We start from the raw sequence: 23,586 nt of genomic DNA, 5'->3' as shown, positions 1-23,586 counted from the left end.
AAGAACAGATACTTATTTTTTTTACATTTAAAATGTACCTACCTTGTCATTAAATACTCTACACAAAGTATTAGGCTACATGTGAGTTTTGTGGATAACAATCAGCTGTTGCCTCTAAAAAAAGATTCAGCAGGCTACAACGGTCAAAAGCGATGGCATTGTGATGGTTGTGTATATCACTGAGCTAAAGTGTGTTAGTGAATACAAGCACTTTAATTTCATAAGAGACAATCCTATTAGCAGCGCTGACTGGAGGTTCAGTCGTGCAAGGTTTGTATTCAAAAACTAAAAATTCAAGTTCACAGGTCTAGGGGATGTTGAGGCACCTGTTAACCCAGAGAGTGCTGCTTCTTCAGGCTGTCTGAGCGCCTCACTCTCTCCTCTGGGGTCTTTCTGTACCAGCTCCTGAAAAGGAAACAGTCATTGTCATACTGTGCTGACTTTAAAGCCATCAGAGAAAGCTGAAATCTGTACATTTATGTTCACTGTTGCCTTCAGCGAGAAGTGATTCAAATTATGTTGGAATTACAGTTAATTACTTAAAGGTCCCATGTTGTAAAAAGCGATATTTCTATATGTGTGAAAGTATCAAAATGTTCAATCCACAGAGAAATGCACGCAGCCGATATTCATGAACTGTGCCTTTATACGAGCTGTCAGGATTTTTCATACAGTTATGGGTAGAAAGTGCCCTTACAGTCATTCCCGGCTGCAATTAAGGTGCAGAGACGTCGAGAGCACAGATGCTAAAGGGTCCACTCACATTTGGCCCAAATGTTTTGTGCCTAGCTCTAGCGCGATTGTCCCCCCTCCCTTCTCCCCCGCGGTCCTGGCCGGGCCTGCACTCACATTTCTCCAAAAGATCTGGGCCACAGCACGATTGCTTTTTGCTTATATGTCATCGCCCCTGAGTTTTTGTTCTGTCCGACTGCTTTTGTATATTTTCATGTGACCAGATCTGCAGTAAACTTCTCCTCCGCATCAGACCACCGCGAAACCTTTGGCGGCATCTTTTTAAATCTCTGTAGCGGGGGAACACCCGCATATAAATAGCCTCAGGACTGCCATCACTTCTCGTGCTCGTACACGTGCGCATGCTAGTGCTCGTACATGTGCAATCGAGCCATGCTGAAGCCCACCTCTCTATTAACCGGGCAGCGACTGGGACGTGTACCACACAGCTGCACTCACACTGGTCAAACGAACTAGACTTTAGCCATGAATGGTGCTTGGGCATGGTATGGTAACTGTGAGCAGACCCTAGTAGATATCTAAATTTATCCAAATAACATGGCTCATCCACAGTTAGCCTGGGGGCAGGGTGGCTATTTATTAAGCTTAAAATAGTCTAATATTTCTAGACTAATCTAGCAGCAAATTTACTGTGAGAAAATATCTTCGTGAAACTGGAAACGATCAGAGCAGACTGGGCTTTTTTGGGAGGGGGCTTAAAGAGACAGGCTCTAAAACAGAGCATTTCAGACATTAAACCATGTAGTCACTTTCTACTGGAAACCCAAAATATAAGTATGAACCTAAAAATTAGCATAATATTTTAGCTTTAAATCAAACTTTACTGATATGCAAGTTTGTTTAAATATAAACATATGACAGCAGGGCACTTTGCAATTAGGGTAAAAGAAGAATAAACTCACCCCTGGCGGTTCAGCTGGCCTGGGGCAGGATGATTTTGGCCTTGACTTGGCTTCAGGACTCTGGGTAAAAAAAGGATAGAGAGCTGATTTTCTCAGGACAATAAATGCAGGGAAATACAGTATAAAACACAAAAAAGTGATACAATTTCTGAGAGCTCTGTTTGGTACCTGTTGGTAGTGGGGCTCTTTGGCTTCTGCTGCATCTTCCTAGCCTGTGCTGGGGATTCACCAACCCTGGAGGAGTACCATATTCATACAATAAAAACACTGTTGATTACTGGAACTCATCATCATACACATAAACATCTAAATCCAGATCCCATCTGCCATGTAGGTCTGTGCTCCACTTTCCTATCTTACCTCTTTTTCCTGTCCAGAGACCTCTGTGTGGCAGCAGACAGAACCACTCTCTCCTTGGGGCTCTTGACTTTCTCCTGCAGGTTCAACATAGTAAAGAACATAGATTTTGATAAAAGTATGATATTGACAGCATAAGACAAAAGCATGTTATAATATAACCACAAAACAGTGTATCTTCATTATTAGTCACTTTGTAATTGGTAATGAATGTGCCATATGAATACAACTCATTATTTAATTATTTTAAGTGCCATCAGTTTTCAGCAGGTAGACCAGTTATAACAGATGTAGCTGCGCTAGCAGACAAACATTGCAAATCATGTATAAATGACAATAACAAGCCATGGTTGTGTTGTTTTATATTTTTAGTATAGTTGTGTTCATTTTCAAGTTCATACTGAGAGTGAAAATATGTCTGAACTTTTCGTTCAGGTCTTCCTTTAAAAGAGGAGCAACAAATGTCACCTTCTTCTGATATGATATGATACGATATGATATGATATGTTATGATATGCTTTGATATGATATGATATGATATGATATGATGTGTGTTTGATAACAGTCCTGAGGTTACCCTGTCTCGCAGCTTCCTCTCTGCTTGGAGCTCCCTGTCCTGCTGCAGCAATGCTAATCGATCCCCCAGAGGCATTTCAAAGAAGATGTCATGGATGTCATAAAGGGCTGCGCGTAACTGGGGGGGGGGGGGGGGGGGGCAAAAGACGCACATATAAACACAAAGAAAGATGGATCTCTGCTGTCTATCGATAGTAACTACACATTCGTACCTGGGCTCTCACTCTCTCCTGCAGGGAGCGATCCTGTGCTGAGCAGGGGCCTCTCTTCTGTGGAGCTTCAGTCTGGAATGAACGGATGAACTCCTGTGTATCCTAAGCACACATATCCACAGGACACATTCATAAACATACATTTTTTTCCCAGTCACTAACATTATGATTAATATATTAAATAAATCTTATTACACTCACACTGGTGTTTTAGCATGTGATTTGTGTGTATGTGAGAGTCTGATCTCACCATGACGGTCTGGCGCAGGTGTTTGACCTTCTCTGTTTTGAGCAGTCTGCGAGTGAGGAAGCCGCGAATGATAGCGCCAATTCGACAGAACGCTCTTTGCTGCTCTACAGTCAGAACCTGGAAAAACACAACAATGATGCAAGACGATGGAAATGTGAAGACAAAAACACAGAGAGGGTTTAAGGAATAAAGGTCCATCTCTTGTTTGGATACATGCAGCCAAACACACCCTGTTGTCAACTTGAGCATACCCACCAGACTAAGCCTTGCTCGAGGTTTGCTGACCGCCCATGTGGGACCCCACAGATAGACGGGAGGCTGGACAGAGGGAGAGGACACACTTGAACTTACAGGACTGGAAAAACCTGGAGAAAGAAACAGATTATTTCAATTACGGTATTCAACCACCTCTGTTTTGAGCAGCCTACATGTGAGGAAGTCACAAGTGATAGAGCCAAATTATCTTTTTTAAATGTTAAAAAAATTGCTTAAAATATGGACAGAAAACTCCAGTATAAAAGTATAAACAAACTTTCTCTAGAGTTAATGAACTACAACATTAATCTGTCTCTGAGCATGTAGTCTTCTGTAACCACTGTTTTCCAAACTCCAACACAATAATAAGTGAGCAGGGAGAAGTGGTACCAATACTGTGTCCAGGTGATCGCTCAGATGGTGTGTGAGCGGGGCTTAGTCCAGGGCAGGAGGGGCTCACAACAGGACGGCTGTCACTCACAGACCTACAGTTCCACCCGCAAATGTCCCCACTCAAAGGCCGCACACACCCCCGCTCTATCAGTCTTCGTTCTGTCTCCTCCAGCTCCTAAACACATGTGTATACAGTACACACACACTTAGCCTATGAATGTTCTCATTCGTCCAGGTCATGCTTTGAGGATACACACACACACTTCAGTACCTTAACCTTAAGCCAAAGAGAATAAATTCACACTTCTGCATTGCAACCAAACCACAAAATAATGATTGTCAATTTGTAAAATAACTGATAGAATATCGCACAAAAAGTACATCTTTGGGTTCTACTTCTATTTAGACTCGATGTTGTGTGATTGCATGTGCTGACCAGACAGAGGCGATGTTGCTCTTTCTCCTGCTCAGCCAGGAGCAGAGACATCTGAAAGACATGCTCCTCCTCCAGACGATTTTGCAAGTCCTCCAGAGCCTGTGCTCGCCTCTGGGTCTCCTCTGTTCATGTGCACAAATAAATATACGTACAATCAGTGGAAATTACACATTTAACTCTGTACATTTTAGAAAATACAGTGCGTAATACAGGTATTGTTTAAAAGAGACACACCTGTCTTGCTGGCCTGTGCCTCAACTGCATTTTTGAGGACAGCTGGCGTGATCCTTCCATTGTTTGGCCCCAGTGTGACCTGAGCCAAGTCAGGGGTCATGCGGGGCCTCAGCAGACATGGTGAGGGATTTTCTACCTCATATGACTGGTTTAAGTGTGCTGCAGGGGTGCGCCAACTTGGAGCCATCCATGTAACTCCTGCCATGAAGCGAGGAACCCTTTCCTGGCTGCGGTCTATGTGCTCAGCTCCTGAATGGTAGCTTTGCAGCTGGCTGTCCAGGGTGTGGCAGCGCCGGCGAAATCCTGCAGCCAGATGTTCATGGTGTCCCTTCGGGTTAAGCCCTGAGGCACTAACAGGGCTACAGGTCTCCTGCACTGGACTGGTACCACAATGGCTGGATCGACGACTGCCACTGCTAACACCACCACCACCACCTTCACTATCCACTGAGCCTCGGTGAACAGGGGATTTTATGGCCCCTGAGAGAGCTTCCGCCCAATCTGCCAGGCCAGCACCTTCCCCTGACTTTCCTGGGCTTCGGGGGATAAGGTCTGATGGACCAATGGGAAATGAAATATGGATGTTCCCTGTAGAAACTGGGCGTGGTCTGCGTCTCCGTGCGTGGGGACTAATGCTGGATTCTGGGCTGGGAAGACGAGCATACCGGTCAGGTAGACTAGGTGAAAGGCAGCCAGACTGTTGGGGATTGGGGTCCAGAGTCCGATGCTGGATTTGGGTCTGAGGTGAGCCAATAGGGCTATGGTGCAGACTGAATCCAAACTCAACACCTGAGTTCGCCATGGGACTGATGTCCTTATTCTCCTTGTCAGAGACAGCTTCAGACGGGGGAGTCCTGGTGACTGTGTGAATAACTTTTGACCCTTGCTGACTCTGCTCTCTCTTCACATACTCCCGCGATCTCTTAAGAAGGCTGTCTAAACTAATGTCGTCATCCTCCACCTCTTCCTCCTCACTCTTCTCTTCCGTCTCCACCACCACCTCCTCAACTGCCTTGTAGCAACTGAGGATGGGGGGCTCTGAGCATGAAGTGACAGGCTGATCACTTGTCTGAAGCCCAAATCCAGGGTCTCTGGGAAGTCCAGGAGAGTCGGTGACCAGGGTGTAGCCACTGACAGTCGCTGATTTAGAGACTGGGGTATTTCCAACGTCTTCTGTTGGTACTGTATGTGCCTGTACAGTGACAAAAAGTAATGACCAATCATCAAAAAAGTGCAAAAATCAAAAGCGACAATTAAAAAATGACCGGCTGATGGAATGATATACCCAAAAATGGAAGATTGTTGATGATGGTTTTTCAGTAAAAGTAAATCCCTTGGGTTGTGATAAAAACACACCACAGAGGCAGTTGTAACTAAATACAATAACTGGCCGATCACGGTTTTTATAAGACCCAAAATTTCATTAAAAAAAGAGCTGTCGGTAAGTGTTGAGTTGACAAAAAGGGCAATCATGGTAAAAAAACAAAATAGCACAGCCTGCCAGACACAATGTTGAGTAAGACAACCTGTATTCAAATCTGCAAATGCCACGAGAGATTCTAGGACAGACTGTAATTTAGTTTTTGTGCTACATCCTGGGAGTGACACAGACCTATTTTACGTCCGTGCATATTTGAGAAGTTTAGATGAAGATGTGTGTTTATGAAATAATCAAAGTGAGAGTGAGAGTGTCACATTCATTTCATAAAACATCTTGTATTCCTTTTCTTGGAACACGCCCAGGCCTGTGACCAAGACAACTGCGCTACTGACCTGAGCTTGGTCCAATAAGTCCTGAACCCGGGCAAAAAGGTTGTTCCTCTGCTGGTTCTGTCTGTCCACCTCCAGCTGGACCGCCCTCCGTCTGTGATCACACATCTCACTGCGCTGCTCTGCACTCAACTGGAAAAAGAAAGTACACACTGATTCAAAAACGTATACTTCTTGGGCTTAAACAGAATCAAAAAACAACGTATGAAAAAAAGATTAAGCAAGAATTCGTTATGACAAGTATCCAGTACACAAAATGTATTTCATGCGGTTTGTTTGTGATCTATTTTCAGTTATTACTGATAACACAATCACTCTTCTTCCACTGTATGTTTGTCTCCTTTCTTTGAGAGGAAGATAAATCCTTAGTCTCACATTGGACTAGCCATCATGTGGCTTTTCCTGAGAACTTGTTTTGTCAGCAGTCACTAGCAGATGGATTCTCCTGACTAACTTGGTCTTCCTCATCATCAATTACCTCCTCTCGCTTTCCGCTGCCAACTGCTGATCCAATTGAGACGAGCCATCCCATGTTCTTCACATTACGTAGATATTCCACTAAATGTTACCTTAAATTAAATTAAAATCTTGTGATTATGTGTCTCTGTGTTTAATGCCTTCAATATCTATAACTGTATCCTCCTCATTGTTGCTGTAACTGAACGGTGTAAGCAATGCTTTCTGTTACTATGCAGCATAGAAAAACACAGCCACACACAGGACAGGGACAGATACACAGACTCTCTAGGGAAACCAACCAAACATTGTGTCATTAAAAAGCCGGGCCATCTATGTGGCAACACTTTACTTCCTCTGGATACCAAGCCATCTGTCTACTTCTCATGAAGAAACTTTATAAACGGTAATTGGTTTAGAAACATCTTTTTTTCTGTTTTGCCTTACCAGAGGCGAAAGCACAGCTCTTCCATGGAAGTGGATGACAGAGAGAGCCTTCAGGGACCACAGTGGCTCGCATGTCGTCTTCTTGAATTTCCCCTCCTCCTGCAGTATGGCCAAACTCCGCAGACAGAACTCCTCGTAGCTTTCCATCTCGCGCACCCACACATCCACACTTTGAATAGAAAACACACATCGCCTCGTCACCTGGCTGTTAAATGAAATCAAGAGTGTGGATGGAGTGTTAGCTGGACGTCTGTAAGCCAGTGGACCTGTGAGTGTGGACTGCAATGTGTGTGCATCACCAGAGGAAGTCACCTGAGATCCTATATGTCGATCAGTGTAAATCAGACCACAACAAAAGAGGCTCTGTCTGCCCTAAATGGTTTTATCACACTCATCACATTCCTGACATTCCTTTCTATCAGACCTTGGTGACTGACTTCCATTTCCGTGTCTCATGTAAATACATATGGAATCGTGTGTCTGATCAATACAGTTTCCATTTCTGAAATGCCTGTCAGCAGATGGATAGTTCAGACCCTTCACAGACAGGTACAGGGCGTTAGCCTTGCTGTTCTACTGTATTGTGAATTAAATTAAATCGTTATTTCATTCCAATGAAAACTGGTTTGTGATTTTTAGTGTCATTTACTCCATAGAGCTTATCTATAAATGTTACCCTTCGAATAGGTGTAATTCAACCTGGGATACTCACGATGCTGTCAGTAACCTAGTGGTGTCCAGTCGCCTCATTACAGCTGCTATAACGCACACTGCTTCATTACAGCCTAGTGACAACACAGAGGTGGGAATGCTTTTCTTTTTGTACCCAGCTACGAATCAAGTTAACGCTAATAACGGCAGTTTTGACGGTATAATCTAAAGTATGCTCGATTTTACGGCATAAAGACGTTGTAGTCCAGATGTGCCCTGCCTGTGAATGACAGTTGATAACGTAACCCGTGCACATTGCTCGACCCCTTTCTTACCTTCAGATCCTAGGGGGGGGGCGTGAATCTCCTTTTTTTCTGTCCTTCTCTTCTACCGTGTTAAACATGCATAAATGTCGCAGAGAAAAACCATCAAACCGCGGCTAAAACGTGAACCTTGTGTTTCTCCTTCAATCTCGGGTTGCCCATCATCATCACTTTCAACTCTTCCGGGCTCCAACAGCGCCTCCTAGCAACAGCGCGTCGGCCACGTTCCAATACGGTCCACGCGACCTGTTCCTGTTGCTATTATCAACCATTTCACTCCATTGTCATCGATTTCACTCACTCGCCGAGAAATGAGTGAGTCCAGAACGTTCTATGGAATGTTTGTTCAAATATGGCGGAAGAGGAGTATTCAATCTACCTAGAGCAAAGTAAAAGGTGACACTGAGAAAAATGGGACGAGAATTTTTGTCGAACAATTACCTCACCATCTACATTTTAAATCAACTAATTTGTGAGAGATGAAAAAGGGTAATTATCATATTGTCAATCCCACATCATACCAGTATTCCCAGGTGTGTAGGCTATAGTATTCCTGTTCTGTTCTGGAATGACACAATTTTGCTTTGTGGCAATCTTATTACACACAAATAACTGAGATAAATAATTTCAAATTTTGATTTTGACATAGAATGTAGAATATGCTATGATATCTTAAATATGTGGGTTAACATGGGTGAGTGGAGAGATGTCTGTTTCCTCTCTATTATATGTAAAAGGGGTTGTTTTCTTATGCTGGCGCCATGGCTGATAACAGGACGTTGGTCCTTGGGAGGGTTGTGCTATAATATGTGGTGCCCTTTTGCAGACACTTTAAGCTTGCTGGTGTCTGTGATCATGTACTAACGTTCTGAAGCTTCTCTTATCAGATTTGTTGTTATTAAACTATATATTCAAGTAAGATCAACTGAGGCCCTCAAGTTATTTCTTTATGCGTCATCTGGGAGAATCATCAACGGTACAGGTTTTCTTCATCACAATACCAGCCATATTTATCAATTTTCAACCGAAATCCCAATAAATTCATATTGTATATATTTTTAAACAAATATTGTATACTCTTTATATACTTGCTGTACTCGCTGGTACTTGTGACTAGTGACAAATAAAGGGCTTCATCATCATCATACACTATGTGCCCCTATTTCATTCTAAAATAAATGATATGGGGTCTGAAGCCCTTTGTATTATTTAACACTGCTGAAAGGTGAGGAAATGCCAGATACAGGTACATTATTTTTCAATGATGTCTTTATTATACTGACACTCTAATACAAAGCATCAACAAGCCAGTGGTACAACAGTAGGACAACAAGCCATCACATTCAGTAGGAAGCAAATTGATGTTGCTGTTTTTACAACTCATCTTTTGAGAGCAAAGGTGAACCAGAATGTATCGGGTTAGCAATGCGTACATGTTCCTTGTTGTCTTGAAGTAGAGCTTCAATATCACTTTCTGAAAAGGTGGTTTTTGAACTCTGTCACACAAGGGAAAAAAGTTAGTTCTCATATAAGCAATTTAGTGTATTTACATAGATATTAATGTTCATATGTTTCACAATTACACCCACAGCCTACCTGAAAAGACTGGCGTTTCACCCCTACACATGCCATGGACTGCTCATAACACAGGACTATATCCAGATGCTTTGGTTCTATATTCACCAAAGCGTCATGGAACTTGTCAAAATGAGAATCTGGATGGGGATTCAAAGATTAATATTAATTAATTACAGTGTAAAAAAAAAGGCAAATTCATTATTTTCCTCCTGACCTCACCTAACAAGTGCATGCAGGAGGATGTCATTTTTTCCTGAGAGACGTGGTCATGTTTGTAGGACAGCAGTTTCTCACACACACCCCCACTGACGAGGCTCTCAACTACCATCTGTCTGGTCTCAGCTGGGGCTTCTTTCATGGCTTTCTCAATCTCTGAAGGGCAGTACATGTTTTTATTTACTTTAGTCAAAACAAGTGACACTTGGGTGATAATTCAATTTGTATCGTTTTAAACCATTGTTTCTTGCTCTAAGGCAGGGCTAGGCAATTCTGGTCCTGCAGAGCCACTGTCCTGCATGTTTTAGGTTTCTCCCTACCCTAACACACCTGAGTCTAACAATAATCAACCTGTGACAAGCATCAGCTGCTTGGTAACGAGTAAATCGTTAGAATCAGGTGTGGTGGAGCAGAGAGAAATCTAAAACATGCAGGACAGTGGCTCTCTAGGACCGGAATTGCCTACCCCTGCTCTAAGGCAAGCTGAATAATTATCTACCATACCTTGTGCTGTTGCCAGACAACTCTCACAATAGGCATCTGTTAAAATGAAAGCAGTCATCATCAGAAACCAAGACTTCAAATTACAAATACTATCATAACTGAGGAAACCAGCAAAAATGCAGTGTTTATTTACTTACGGCGGTCAATTTCTTCAGGCTGCACAGGAGGAAGGTAGTACATACACATTAGAAAAATTAAGATTTTCATTGTCAGTGACGCTACACGAAACACACACAACTCACAGCTCTATACACAGTAGAAAAGAGATGTAAAGTCAGAGCAGACAACTGCTATCAGGCTAAAAAGCATCTTCCCCGTCACATAATGGAGTCATGTGATCTCAAGGACAATGGGATCACATCACCATCATTCCACAAATGACACGTATCCAGTTTTTCAGGTTTTCTCTGACTGCTCACAGACTGAGTTGTTCTTGGTCTTTGAACAATACTGTCAACTTAAACTACTTTTCACTTATATTCCCAGGAAAACTAAAAAGGAGAACTACATCCATTTGATTTGTTAACATGAAGAACCATAGAAATAGAAAGGGATAGAAAGCACATTGAGCAGTTTGCTGCAGTAATTTGACTAGTACAAAACAAATTGGTGATTGTTGTTAGTTGTAATAGTGACAACACACATCATTGGGGCAGTAAAGTGTGTCACATTTTGTTGGAAAGAGAGCAGACCAACGCACGAGTGATGTTAGACCCAGCGGCAGTAAGTCAGAAGACTTCGATTGCTGTTTGGTTCATTTTTTTTGTAACCAATGCAGCTTTAAAGCATAACTGAACCAGTCAGGCAACCAACCAACCATTGGACAGCTAGCTAGGTAGCTAGCGTGCTAACTTTGACATGCCTCAATACAACACTGATCGCAGAAAAACGGGAAATTTTCATTTAGTGATAACAATGTGCTTTCCTACGCTGTGACACGAGTGTGTGGATGAAGCATTAAGTTGTAAAAGCATTAAGTTGTAAAAAGTTGTAACATATTTAGTGGATGGCCCTGTAATCTTATAGACCTTCAGTTACTGCACAACCTCTGCATCTTGCACCAAGTCAGTTTATATGGAAGTTTGCATGGCAACAATACACATAAAAATGGCTGCTGACAATTCTAGTATGTTGAATTGAATGGGAAAGTCTATGAATTTTATTTCTATGTAACATGTCATCAAGTATAAAGTTGGGAAATATGTTATAGATGACACTGAGAGCAGGGGAATGTTCTGAGTAAATGGGGTAGGCTTCATTTCCGATCTGGCATTATGAACACCACAACATAGACTAATAAATCTTATCTGGTTATAAAAAAGAAAACAAACAAAAACAGTCTCCTGTTCATCGTCCATGGAGCAGCTCCAGATTTTATAGGCTAAGTTTTAGACTTACCTCTCTAGTTTCTGACTTTTAGGGAAAGTAGCTCCTATCATGCTTATGTCACAAATATTGTAATATTATAAACTTCCTAGATCATGAAAATAACATATTGGAATTCTTAGGTGTGGTGGTGTCCACCCTTAAAGAGATACAGTTATTTTAACAATAGGAGGGGGGGTTGTAAACATGAGGATATTTAGAACAATGGATACTGAAAAGATTATTTGTGCAAAACATTGTAATTTATTGAGTAAAGTAAGCACTGGCACTTAAAATAAATCACTGGAAGTGTTCCCAAGATTTCTGGAGCAATTTTCCCTTGCATTGAAATAGGGATCTTAGCTGATAGATATTACCTTGATTAATTATTTATGCTCTCTTAATTTGAGCCTTCTAGTTTAATCAAGCACATTTTTTTGTGGAGAGTTCACGGATAAGAAGTAGGCCTAGAGGTATTTCATCTCTAACTGTAAGAACTTGAGAATTCCTATTAGGCCTATATACAAAGGCTATTTAAGTTCAATTTGCTTTCTCTTCCAGGCTTCACATGAGAGACAAGTTAGGAAACACTGACAATATATTTTCTTCTTCTTCTTCCTCTTAGAAGGTAGTGAGTAGTTATTTGTATTTATTTATTATGAATTCACTGTTGTTGTTTTCGTCAGCGGCCACTGAGTGGTGCTGTTCAATTAAGCCATATCCAAGCAAGGCGTTGTTACCATGGTTTTGACACATCCCATATATGGTCAATTTTACCATATAAGGATTGATGCACGTGACGCGTCGTGTTGCAACGGAAAATATGACCGTGTGCGGGAAAGGCGAACGTTAGACTGAGGTCCTCTTTTCAGGGGAGCAAATGTGCTACTGCCTGTGAAGCTTTAACGAACTAGATGTAGCTAACTTCAAGAGAAACACATTGACTGTCACCAGCAGCGTCAGAGTCAACATGTAAGTAGTCTAATCTCTGTATTGATAATGAGGTCAACCAATTTCACATGCTATCCTGACCTGAACTCAACTGTCAGGAGAGGCTGCGACTTACCTCCAGTCCTTCAACGTGTTGTCCTGTTGTGCAGTGTTTTGGGGAACAGGTGTTGTATCTTTGCGGACTGTTTGCATCTGCAGAGGTTTTACATTACAGCCCACTGTTAAGAAGCGCTTGAGCATAGAGAAAGCCCATAAAAGAGCTAGGCGACTTCAGCTTTTGATTTTTCCCTGACCAGTAGCCTACAGTAGCAACGGGGCTAAAGTTGAGGCTAATTTGTTGTTGCATGGTTACTGGAGAGTTTCTCTACGGATTCACTGACACCTTTTAAAACCACAGTGATGGGACGGCTTGTTAAGTTTCATTACAATAAGTCACATTTGGACGTACACCTGTTATGGTTATGGTTATGTACTTGAGCTTAACATTAGCAAAGTCTCCATGCGAAGGAGCGTTACTTCTGTACACTTCCGTCTTCGTTTGAATCCGAGAGACTCGTGTTTTTTGCGACAGTAACTGGATCGTCTTCCTCAACGCAACGGTTTTTGTTAGTGAGTGATGCACAAGATGATTTCCCTGGTCCTAGGCTGTTCCAGACACATGACTGGGGAATGGCTTGAAGAATAAGGGATATTGCCATTGGTGAAATGTAACTTAACTACATTTACTCTTTTATTTCTTCTACTTGAGTGTTTCTTTTTTTGTGCTATCCTACTTTATACTTCTATACCTTTTACTCCAATACATTCATTTTATAGCTGTAGTTACTATTACTTTTGAGATGAACATGTTATTTGAAACGCATGATATGATTAAAGTAGTTGTTCTACTATCACTCGTTACCACTAATGTTATTAGTAGCACCTTTGTCAAAATGTAAAAATGTCTGCAGGGAAAAGGGCCTATTGGAGGGCCTGACACCTCCAATACATATGCATGAAAGCTAGCAGATCTTTGATCAGCTACAGCAGTAAAGCTCTGTTTACTCATTGATTTGGTCGACATTGCTCATATGGATTACTGTAGCCTATATGCCAGTCAAGTGCCATTTTGCTGATGATACTTTTGTACTTATGCATCCATGACCTTTAGTAGTAGGATTTTAAATTCAGTATTATTACTTGTAATAGTACATTGATGTATTGCTGCTTTTACCTAAGGAAGGATATGAATACTTTTACCACCACTGGGTGTGAGGGATACTAAATGAGAATGTTTAAGATGATAGAGGTCTTATCTAGGCTCAAACAGGGTGTGGGTGTGAACAGTCTTATTGTTTACTCTTATAGCAATGTCTCAGTCAGATTTCATCCAAAGTCCATCTAAATGAAGTGTACAGACTGCTGTCCAGCAGATGGCGCCTCATCCAAGACCTTATTGCTCTCATGCCTTCAATTACAGGATTCAGATTTAAGCATCAATATTTTATATATCTCTAAGGTCCTGAAATATATTTTATTTTATACACACAAGTTAAGATAAAATAAATGTTTAATCTCTTATTATCTTAAGGAGCTCTGCTGTTAGTTTTGCACAACAATTTACAACTTTATCGTTCTTATTAGTATACAGGGACTTCTTCCACATTATCAGCATAGCTCTTCACAACTCCTACCTGAGAAGGTCTAATCAGACACACAAAATGAAAACCTGTGTTCCTTGGTTACCTGTGTACTTCAACACTCTATTAAGGCTTTGATTCACACCAAACATTCTGATGGGAAATACATGTTCAGGTGTTTGGCTTTATGTGAGTGTGCTGACACATGCGGTGGTCTCCTCATTCTCTAGCAAAACTAATTCAGCTTTACTGTTAATATAAATAATGCAGAGATGCAGTAGAAAATGAACAATTTGAGGTACAGGGCAACCTTTAGTGAATGTGGGCCACCTTGAAAGAACTTTAGGAAACATTGGATTCATACTTAGCTCATACTTTGCAGGCTTGTTGAGTAAATAAGTAATAATGGGAAAATGCTTACAAGAGAATTTAATAAAATGCATACAAATACGTACTGATGCATTGCCCAACACCAGCAGTATTCAGCAACCAGTCACCAGTCAGATACACCCTTGAAATGTTTGAAAAGGCAACGAGAGGATGTGTGTTTTAAACTGTTTTTTGAAATATTCAACACACTCAGTTGTTCAAAAGGGTGGGGTAGATTTTTCCAGAGTCTGGGGGCTTGGACAGCAAAAGAGCAGTCAGCTTTGCTTTTCTGTTTGATAATTAAACCTGTGTTTATCATTAAACCAGTAACCATTTCATCCCTAGTGCTTTGTAAGTGATTTAAAATAATTAATTCTGAACGTAATCTAAGGAGTACATTACTCCCTATCTTATCTCATGATTTACATTTTTGTGAGCAGTGATACATCTTTCATTGTGTTTATACATCCAGGGATGCACTGTTTATTTTCATTATGGATTATTTTTAGTTTAATTGATGGGTTGTTTGATCTGTAAAATGGGGAAACAGGTTGATCAGTGTTTCCCAAAGCCCAAGGTGACCTCCTCAAATATTTAGTTTTATCCACAACTCAAAAGATATTCAATTTACTGTGATAAAGCAGTAAAGAAACCCAGCAAATATTCACACGAGAGAAGCTGAAATCTGATTTTTTTATTACATTACATTACATTAATTGATTATCATAATAGTTGGTAACTAATTTAGTAGTTGACAACTAATCGATTAATCAACTAATTGTTGCAGCTCAAGTTTCATTACTGAAGGATTAGAGAGAACATTGTAATAACTTTTTTCTATTGCATTAGTACAATTGGTTTAATCCCACTTTAAATTGTTTTTAAGCAACAATGTTGCAACAGTACTGTGCTAACGTTCCCTCTTACTGCTGTCTAAGTTATTGTGACAAGTTTGTTTCATCACTGTTGAAAAGGGGAATAAACCAGACAGGGCCTTTGTAGCACCTAGGCCACTGAAGGGGGATCTTAGGGAACTAGGGAAATAAATGAAATATGAAAAACTAAAATGAGTAAAACATATTTACAGGCTTTCTGTTTGGAGTAGGGTTGCTTTTGAGGGGATTTCCAACATTGGTTGATGGAAAAGTATATGTTATTGGGGACATTCAAAACAAATGTCCCTGTTTTCATTTGTGTCAGCTAATTAAATACAAATACATGAATAACTATAACTTTCGTATCATTGATCATTTATGCTGTCAGAAATGTGTTCGAGGTAGTTTGGTGGCAGATGTTAAATGGGGGCCTTAAGTTTCAGTAGAGATCCCCTCCAGGGGTTCAATGTCAACTTAAACAATAGTGGGGTCCCACTCAATGCACGGAGCTCCAGCAACAGTCCGGTGCCCGCAGTTGCAGCGGTGCTGCTTTCCTCCAATAGATTTAAAGTGTGCGCCCTGGCCGACAATGGAGGACCCAGGAGTGGGAGGATCAGCTCAGCAGCGATCCTTCTGGCTTTGTTACGCCCGGGAAGCCATTTTGGAAATCTGCTTGTTGTGCACTAGCATAACACTCTCATGCTACTTTCAAACTTTTGTGTTTTTTTACCAGAAAAATAACGTTTAGGACCCGTGGTTCCGCAGTAATACATAATCTCTGCGTTTCCGTGCGTCGGGATGCTGGCAGAAGTTTGCGCATCTTCCATGATAGTAATGTGTGGATCTTTCCCCTTTGGATTACGCTCCTAAAGAATAATAACATAGATGGACTCTAACCACGCGGGCAAGTTGACATGCTAGTATAACTAACACCCTATACGCTGATGTAACTACTGTTTGTTTAGTTTGTTGTGGATGTGTCATTTCGCTTTATCCAGATACATTTAGTCCTTGCTGAGCTCCTTTACCCGCAACCAACGCAACATCGGGCCTTATTTTCTGGAGTGATTTATACACATCTGCGACATTATCAGATATTAAATATATTATTATCCGTTATTAAGAGTGCGTGTTTTGACTGAGACATGTTAAATGCACCTGTATGATAAGAAACGACAATAGTGCTTCGTTGCGCAAACCTGTCAGAGCTAAATACATGCGTCTAAATTTAGCACCGGGCAATGTGAGAACGTTACGGGGGTATATGTCATTTGGCCGGAGACTATGTGCAGTTATTATTAAACTGAATGTGTGTGTGAGTGTGTGTGTGTAAACGGAGCCGGTCTGAAACACTGTTTAGACAGGAGCTGGACTAGTCACAGTACTGCAGTTTGCAATCTTCGTCGCAGGTGGTTTACGTAGAGGAGCCAGCAAAACAAACGTGTGGGGCAACGCTGTAGGAAAGGTGTCATTGTGTAGCATGTTAAGCCTGTAGGTGTGTGTTTGTAGGATGAACGCATGCTCTGGCATTGTTGAACCTGTCTCTTCAATTATGAGCTCAAGGATTAAATCCCAAAATAATTTTGAAAAGATTCAGTCACATCTAAGATACACACTGCACAATTTAAATTGCTCTTCTTAGTTCTGCAGTAGTGGATGCACAGTAAGAGGCTCGTATGTAATTTTGGAGTGCTGGCATCATGATTGCTGCACCAAGTCAAAATGAAACTAATCATGGATGAATTAAAGTAGTCCCCTTGGCTTTTAGATATTTGTTTCTGTTTATCCGTCTTTTCGGCTTGGAGACTTGGATGCGGATTTGAAACATGATTAAGATTATGGGTTGAGATTTTGGTGGTGGATTTAAGATAAAGCCATCTGTTTTATTTGCTGCTCGGTTTTTGCATTATCAAAAGTTGGCATTCCCTTCCCTGTTATGCAGCATGTGTAAGCTTGTTATGACCAGAAATGCTAAACCAAACACTCGACACAGTTATTGTGTTTATTTTGTTATAGAGTAGGGGTTAAACGTTTATATACACTGGAAAGACTCGTTTAAGTTTTACATTTAAGTTTATCTGACTAACTAAAGTATGCTGTGCAGTTTTGGCTGTCAATATTCACTCAGTTTCCAGTTTTAAGGTCCACGTAGCTCAAACTAATGCAGTCTTAAACACACCAGTCCTGTGTTCATGACAGTATAATGTTCAGCTTTTAAGTTTCAAGAGTCGAAACTAATAAATGTTGGTTCAGCTGTATGCTTTTTGAATGCTGCTATTTGTGGTGCTGTTTAATTGCATTGCATTATAGAGAGAGGTGTACCTGTTATCAATGTTTTTGTCACATGAAATCATATAAGGTACAATTCCTGTCATTAACCCAGTCATTACTCTTTCATTATTCCAAAATAATGAAAGAGTAAAGAAAAGTCAGATTTTTGCTCTTTATTTTTCCCTCTCTCACCGATTATCTCACAATTATAAATGGGATAAACAAAATTATGTAATTCAACAGCAGCACAAACTGCAGCCCTCAAAATGACCATAAATCAACACTTCTTTACAGCAGTTAAAAAAAAAACATAAAGTATATGACCTTAACAAAGGTGGGATTATTGCAGGCCTGTTAGAATGCATTAGTTGTAGGTAGGTGTACCACACAAACTGGTGTATTGTGTTAACACTATTTGTATTTGCACAGCTTTTTTACATAATGCATGTTTCCCTATGAGAAGCTCAACCCTCAGAGCAGTTGTTTCCCGCCCATTGCCTAAAACTCAGCCCCACCCCTTGCTGTTTTACGTGGTTTCGTAATACACTGCTCTTTCAGTGTGTGGAGCTTAACCAAGCAGTCACTGTAGGAGTAGCTGTCCTGGTGAGGAGTCGACTTAATGTAGCAGGAGTGAGGATCGTCATTCTCTCTGTCCTGTCGCTACCAGCTATTCCAGACAGCCGACTGGAGGAGAAGAGACAAGTCATTCATTACAGCTACTCTGGCGTCTGTAGCCTCCGTCAACGAGCCAACATGCAGGAAGAGGTTGGCCAACTCTTGTCCGCTGTCAGAACTACAGTAGTGTTGTTGTGTTTCTGAGGAAAAGGAATGTCCAGCACCTCTCATTAGGGCCTGTCGGGCTTTCTGACATGGTTGTAGAGTGCAGCAGTAACCAGTGGTTGTGTTTTATTGAAGAGCAGTGCAGTGAATAGAGCTAGATTTGATTTGGGAAGAGGCAGGGGATTTACCAGTGCTATATTGTTTTTAATGTGTAGGTGGTGGTGCAGTTCTGAATCTGTTTTTTAATAACATTTACACAGTGGCAGAACTTGAGCTCATTAGCAGGACTAATTAATCTTCAAGAGACAGGCTGAACAAGGCAGTGCATGTATTTTTGTGAGTGTGCATGGTAGTTAGTTTGTTCTTGTTATTCCCCTTTACCATGTGAGCTTTGGCTTTAAGAATGCTATCCCTTGCATCCTGATTCTTGCAGTCTAAACAAAGAAGAATGACCATGGATTTTTCCCAACTGCACACATATACGCCACCACAGTGTGCTCCAGAGAACACCGGCTATACCTACTCTCTCAGGTGAGACCTCAGCGCTGTGCGGCAGTACGCAGGTTGCAGCATCACACAGTCAGGCCTATGACATGTCAGTTACACCATGCATGTCATCATTTGTGACTCCGGTTGAACCAGAATGAAGCTAAATGGTCATGGAGACCCTGCTAGTGCATTTAATCGAGGGTTTGCAAGTGTAGAAGTCATCCAGCTACTGTATATTCCATTTGCTCTGGTCTTGTTCTCCCTGTATAGAGCATGCTATTGTGCGATGTCAACCTTAATGCAATTATAATAACTGTTGTCAGTTTACTCATGTTTTCATGTCAGCGTAACCTAATGAAAGGTCTCTAGGCTGCCAATTTATGCCAGAGGTTGTATTGCATTCACTGCTGGTGCCAGTTTTCTTTTAAAAAGACAAAAACCTTTACTTGCAATAGGTTGCAACTGCATGTTGTTTTTAGGAAGCAGCTTGTGTTGAAAGTCAAGCCCTGTCTCCAAGTTAGATTGGAAATTGGTTACAGTTACAGCATGCATTTTTACTTTTGATGACATTGTTGTTTTTTTTAACTTGCTTAGGATTTGAAAGTCAGTTACTCTTTTTCTTTTTTCTTTTTTTTTTTTAAAGGAAAATAATCCTGTGGTTTTGATGACTCAGCCTCACGATTCAGTTGGTGTGTGTTTATGCTTAGAGGGCAATTGGCCAACACAAGCTAAAACAGAGAATGTTCACATATATTTCTCTGCAATATATTATAGATTCAAGATTCCTACTTCAACTTTTTTCAGCTTTTGAGAAGTTGAAGGCAGCACAGTCAGTTTTGGATACACAGTACCACTCCTGTAACGCCATACCTCCCCTTCCTGCTCCTCATCCATGCATTGTTTTTTGGGCTCCTCATCACAGCTCATACCATAGGTGTGGTCGACACTTCAGCAGGAATGCCTGTGCATGTGTAGGAATGCTGTCTTCAATGCTGTCACCTCTGCCTTGCTCTGCTCTCAGAACAAAGGCCGTGTAGGTCAGGTCTGAAATAAATATCACCTTGTTCCATGCTTAATTCACTTTCCGACTGAAAGTAAGAGTTATTGCATGTGTTTTGGGAGCCAAAGCAAAGACCTCTCATTAGGTTTACAGCTGTGTCTTGTAGAAACGCAGAGCACATTGTCAAAATTGCAGTCAGCAGGCCGATGGTACTATTTCCTGTCCAGCTGAACAAGTTCAGGCCGCAATCTCTTAAGTTATAGTTATACGTCACATGATGTGACAGTATTGGTCACATTCTATATTGAATATGTCAGCAGCTCTCATATTTTATATGTTGTGGGAATGGTATTGATGCATTGGAGTTAACCTCTTGAGTGTTTTCATGTTGACATATATATGTTATATCATGATACAAATGGCCAAAAATCACAAACAAACCCTTAATATCTTCTTGATTTCAGCTCTGCTCTGTCGCACACAAAGTGCCTTCCAATAATGTGCAAACTAGTTTTATCAGTTAAACTGTGGACTGAGGCAAAGTGAGATGAATGTACAAAAGCTTGTTTGACACCCCACTGGAATCTGCCAGGTAGACTGCAAGGCTGGAACAGGCTAATCGTGTTCCTTTGAATGCAGTCAGCTGAGAAGCTATTAATGAACCACACAGTCACAACCGTGGCTCTGATCCCAGGATTAGGCTAATAGTTTATGCTTCTTGACTAGTTAGTTGAGAGATCTGTGGTTTTTATTAGCCGGTGTGTACTACAGCTAATGATTCTCAGCAATGAAATGAGCAATGAAATTTAAATCTGCTAACTGAAGGTGGTTACGGTTGGTTATGTCTTTTCATTGCCTCTACACTAAGTAAATGGCAAAACAGTCAGACAGTAAATGTTGTATTTGCTGCTTGTTCAAAGTCCAGAATTATGAGCCCATCAGAAAGTCTGACAGCTGATTGTATTCAGACTATAGATGGTGTCTATATGTGTCTGTGACCCAGAGTGAATACAAGAGAACAGTGCAGAGACGGATGGAGTCAGGTGACAGAAACCGTTGGCCCATCTGTTGTTAAAACTCAAAAGGGCAGCGACAAGTTTTGTGCCACTGAATGGTCCGAGTCAAGAGAGAGAGGGAAAGGACTGGAGGCCAGCCAATCACGTTCTGTTTCCGAGACAATTACAGCTTGGTCCATAAGCCTTGTGTTGATTTAATTAATATTGTATATACAGCAAGGGAAACACTTTTATTAATAGATTTATAACCCAACAAGTTTTTTTTTTATTATAGTAGGGGGGTTTCTGTGCTCTATCACATCCTCAGTTGCTCTCTCTCTTTACTGGACTAAATCAGTGATTTCGGTTAAAGAGAGTGCTAGTAGGGTCTTGTTGTCTGAACAGTATCTGTGATACTAAAAGGTTTTATTTTGCACTGAAGGATTCGACTGAGCTGTTGAAAAAAATCCAAGAAGAAACACTGAGATCCTTTAATTGGAATTAATGTGTAACTTCATCTTTTCTCCTTCAGTTCTCTTTGCAATATCCATTCAATTACACATACATGCGCACACATACAAGCTCTGATACACCGTGATTGGCCAAAAGTTGTCTACAATGTAGAGAAGCACTGCAAAGATAAAGCTTTATGATTTTTCCTCCCAGTTGGAAATTCGAACAGTGGTTCTTTAGACTTTAGCACTGAGCTGTCCCACCTCTTGAAAGACAGACTGACAGCAGCCATCTCCTCACTGTAAGCAGGCCTGCATGTTGTGTATGGACTCACACAGACCCTTCATATTTTATGATGGTAGAAGTGGGTCAGTGCGTGGCTGGGGCCTCTGGCTCGAGTGTTTTTCCCCCACAAGTGAAGGGCTAGCTGAACTGCAGGAATTGAGTCTTCTGATTCGGTCTGTGGCAGTCTGCAAACAGCAGAAGCAGATAAATCATGTAACAGATAAAAACAAATGTATGAGAAATAAGAGATAGCCTAGAAGATGTAAAAACTCAACGTCCTATCTTCACACAGATCTTTTGAAATGTGAACAGAAATACTGGGAAAAAAGAGCCTTTTTTCAAAGCTTAAAGCTGGTTGAAAGTGCAGTTTTATTTAGACTACTGATATAATTTTTAAACCGATTTTAACATAAATGTGAAATACTGTTGGTGGCGAATAAACATGTGAGTCCCGCTGTGCAAGGCAAGGTTCAGTGATGCCAGTTTGACAGTTGTTGTTCACGCTGCTGTCACAGTTGTTCTGACATCTGGTCTGAGTGTATTTCAGTACATGCACCACTGGTCAAGTGCCAAGCTAATGACAGCAGCTGGAGGCTGCCTGAACTACAGTCCCTCCTTTTTGAGGGTTAAACCCATGACAACACAGTTTCTTTCAATCATTTTTACGGCTTTTCAAACTGTCACTACTACGTTTGAAGATCACTGTCTCCTTGCATAATAAAGCATATGTGGAGGTATTCTAGATGTCAGAAGCATTTCTGTTTCTGTATGAGCCAGGCTTGTGTTCGTTGGTGTTACAGCATCTGTCTGTTGGAAATGTTACATGTCCAGCCTCAACTACTGATCGTAGTCTCTCTTGAGCCAGGGAGCTGTTTAGAGTGGTCTCCATGGCAACCACGGCAACATGAAACGGCACACTATAGTGCTATAACGTGGTGAGCGAAGGACACCACAGAGAGAGCGAGAGGGGCAGAAGGAAAGTGGTTTCTGTGGGAGGGAAATTGAGGGTGGGCTGGAACGATCCTAATCACAGTGCCAAATCCTACCCACCCAGTGATAGTTGGATGGAAATTCGAAGGCTTTTAACTCAGTCGCAGACTCCCAGTTCCTAGCCTCTGGTAAATATAGGCCTCAGCACCTCAGGGGAAAATACTTTTTGCAGCAGTTTGAGGAAACAGGAAGGCAGAGTGTGCTACGATATCTCTCAGCTGAATTTCAGGGGGGATTAGTGTGGTATAATTTCAGTAAACACCGCATGATGGTCCCACAGTGTGGTAGGGAGGAGATATTTAAATTTATTGTTGGGAATGGGTGACAAAATAGTGTTTATTTCAGCCAAAGCACAGCATCCCAAGTGTATTTTTTTTGTATTACCCTTTATTTAACCACGAATATTCCCACTGAGATTTAAAATCTCCTTTCCAAGGGAGTCCTGGCCAAGACAGCAGCATAATACATACAAGTTTCACATTTATAACCAAAACAACACACAACTAAACATGATAAATCAACAAGATAAAACATTAAAAATAAAAAAGCAGATCAGTGCTCAAAGACAGTACATGTGCAAATTGTATTCAAAAAGTCCTTTATCCTGCTTTTGAAACGGTCCATGCTGATGAGGGATTCCAGCTTGAAATGATCCTGTAGCTTATTCCAAGATAGGGGTGCTAAATATTTAAAAGCACTGTCTAAAATTATTTTTCATCGGCAGTTATCTGACTAACCCATGAAGATTTAGATTCCCATTTTATGCTGTGTATCAGAGAGGAGGGATAAAAACTAATTTATGTAGTTAATGTTGTGTTAGAAAGCCAACCA

General features: G+C 41.1%; 3 protein-coding genes across 8 annotated transcripts in view; 1 reads left to right on the top strand and 2 right to left on the bottom strand.

Annotated features, from left to right (window-relative positions):
* Positions 1-302: 302 nt before the first annotated feature.
* ccp110 (centriolar coiled-coil protein 110) lies at positions 303-7,205 on the bottom strand (the record flags this gene model as incomplete). The annotated part of the gene is given in 14 exon segments (XM_083931568.1): positions 303-405; positions 1,656-1,715; positions 1,824-1,889; positions 2,016-2,089; positions 2,590-2,706; positions 2,801-2,902; positions 3,051-3,167; positions 3,306-3,415; positions 3,696-3,873; positions 4,135-4,256; positions 4,369-5,560; positions 6,142-6,270; positions 7,042-7,196; positions 7,199-7,205. Coding segments are annotated over 14 exon segments (2,505 nt in total). The 3' UTR covers positions 303-329.
* A 2,183-nt stretch (positions 7,206-9,388) lies between these two features.
* Positions 9,389-10,580, bottom strand: LOC310959790 (uncharacterized protein; the record flags this gene model as incomplete). The annotated part of the gene is made up of 5 exons (XM_083931249.1): positions 10,451-10,580; positions 10,314-10,349; positions 9,813-9,965; positions 9,612-9,730; positions 9,389-9,511 (listed from the first exon to the last, which is right to left on the bottom strand). Exons 1-5 carry the CDS (start codon positions 10,518-10,520, stop codon positions 9,389-9,391), a joined length of 501 nt encoding a protein of 166 aa, XP_083787375.1. The 5' UTR covers positions 10,521-10,580.
* Positions 10,581-12,514: 1,934 nt separating this feature from the next.
* Positions 12,515-23,586, top strand: part of sun1b (Sad1 and UNC84 domain containing 1b) — a 28,799-nt gene continuing 17,727 nt past the window's right edge. For 2 of the 6 annotated variants that reach the window (XM_083931459.1, XM_083931458.1), the window contains exons 1-2: positions 18,319-18,528; positions 18,977-19,074. In XM_083931459.1, the coding sequence (XP_083787585.1) occupies positions 18,517-18,528; positions 18,977-19,074 (110 nt within the window). In that variant the 5' untranslated portion in view covers positions 18,319-18,516. Of the gene's footprint in view, positions 12,651-16,199; positions 16,397-18,318; positions 18,529-18,976; positions 19,075-23,586 lie in introns of those variants that run through there. The other 4 variants (XM_083931460.1, XM_083931461.1, XM_083931463.1 and 1 more) reach the window with 4 other exon arrangements.

This window comes from Echiichthys vipera, assembly GCF_963691815.1.
Source record: "Echiichthys vipera genome assembly, chromosome: 17".
Taxonomy (NCBI): domain Eukaryota; kingdom Metazoa; phylum Chordata; class Actinopteri; order Perciformes; family Trachinidae; genus Echiichthys; species Echiichthys vipera.
Note: the sequence above shows the minus strand (reverse complement) of the source record. Positions and strands in the feature narration are given on the sequence as shown.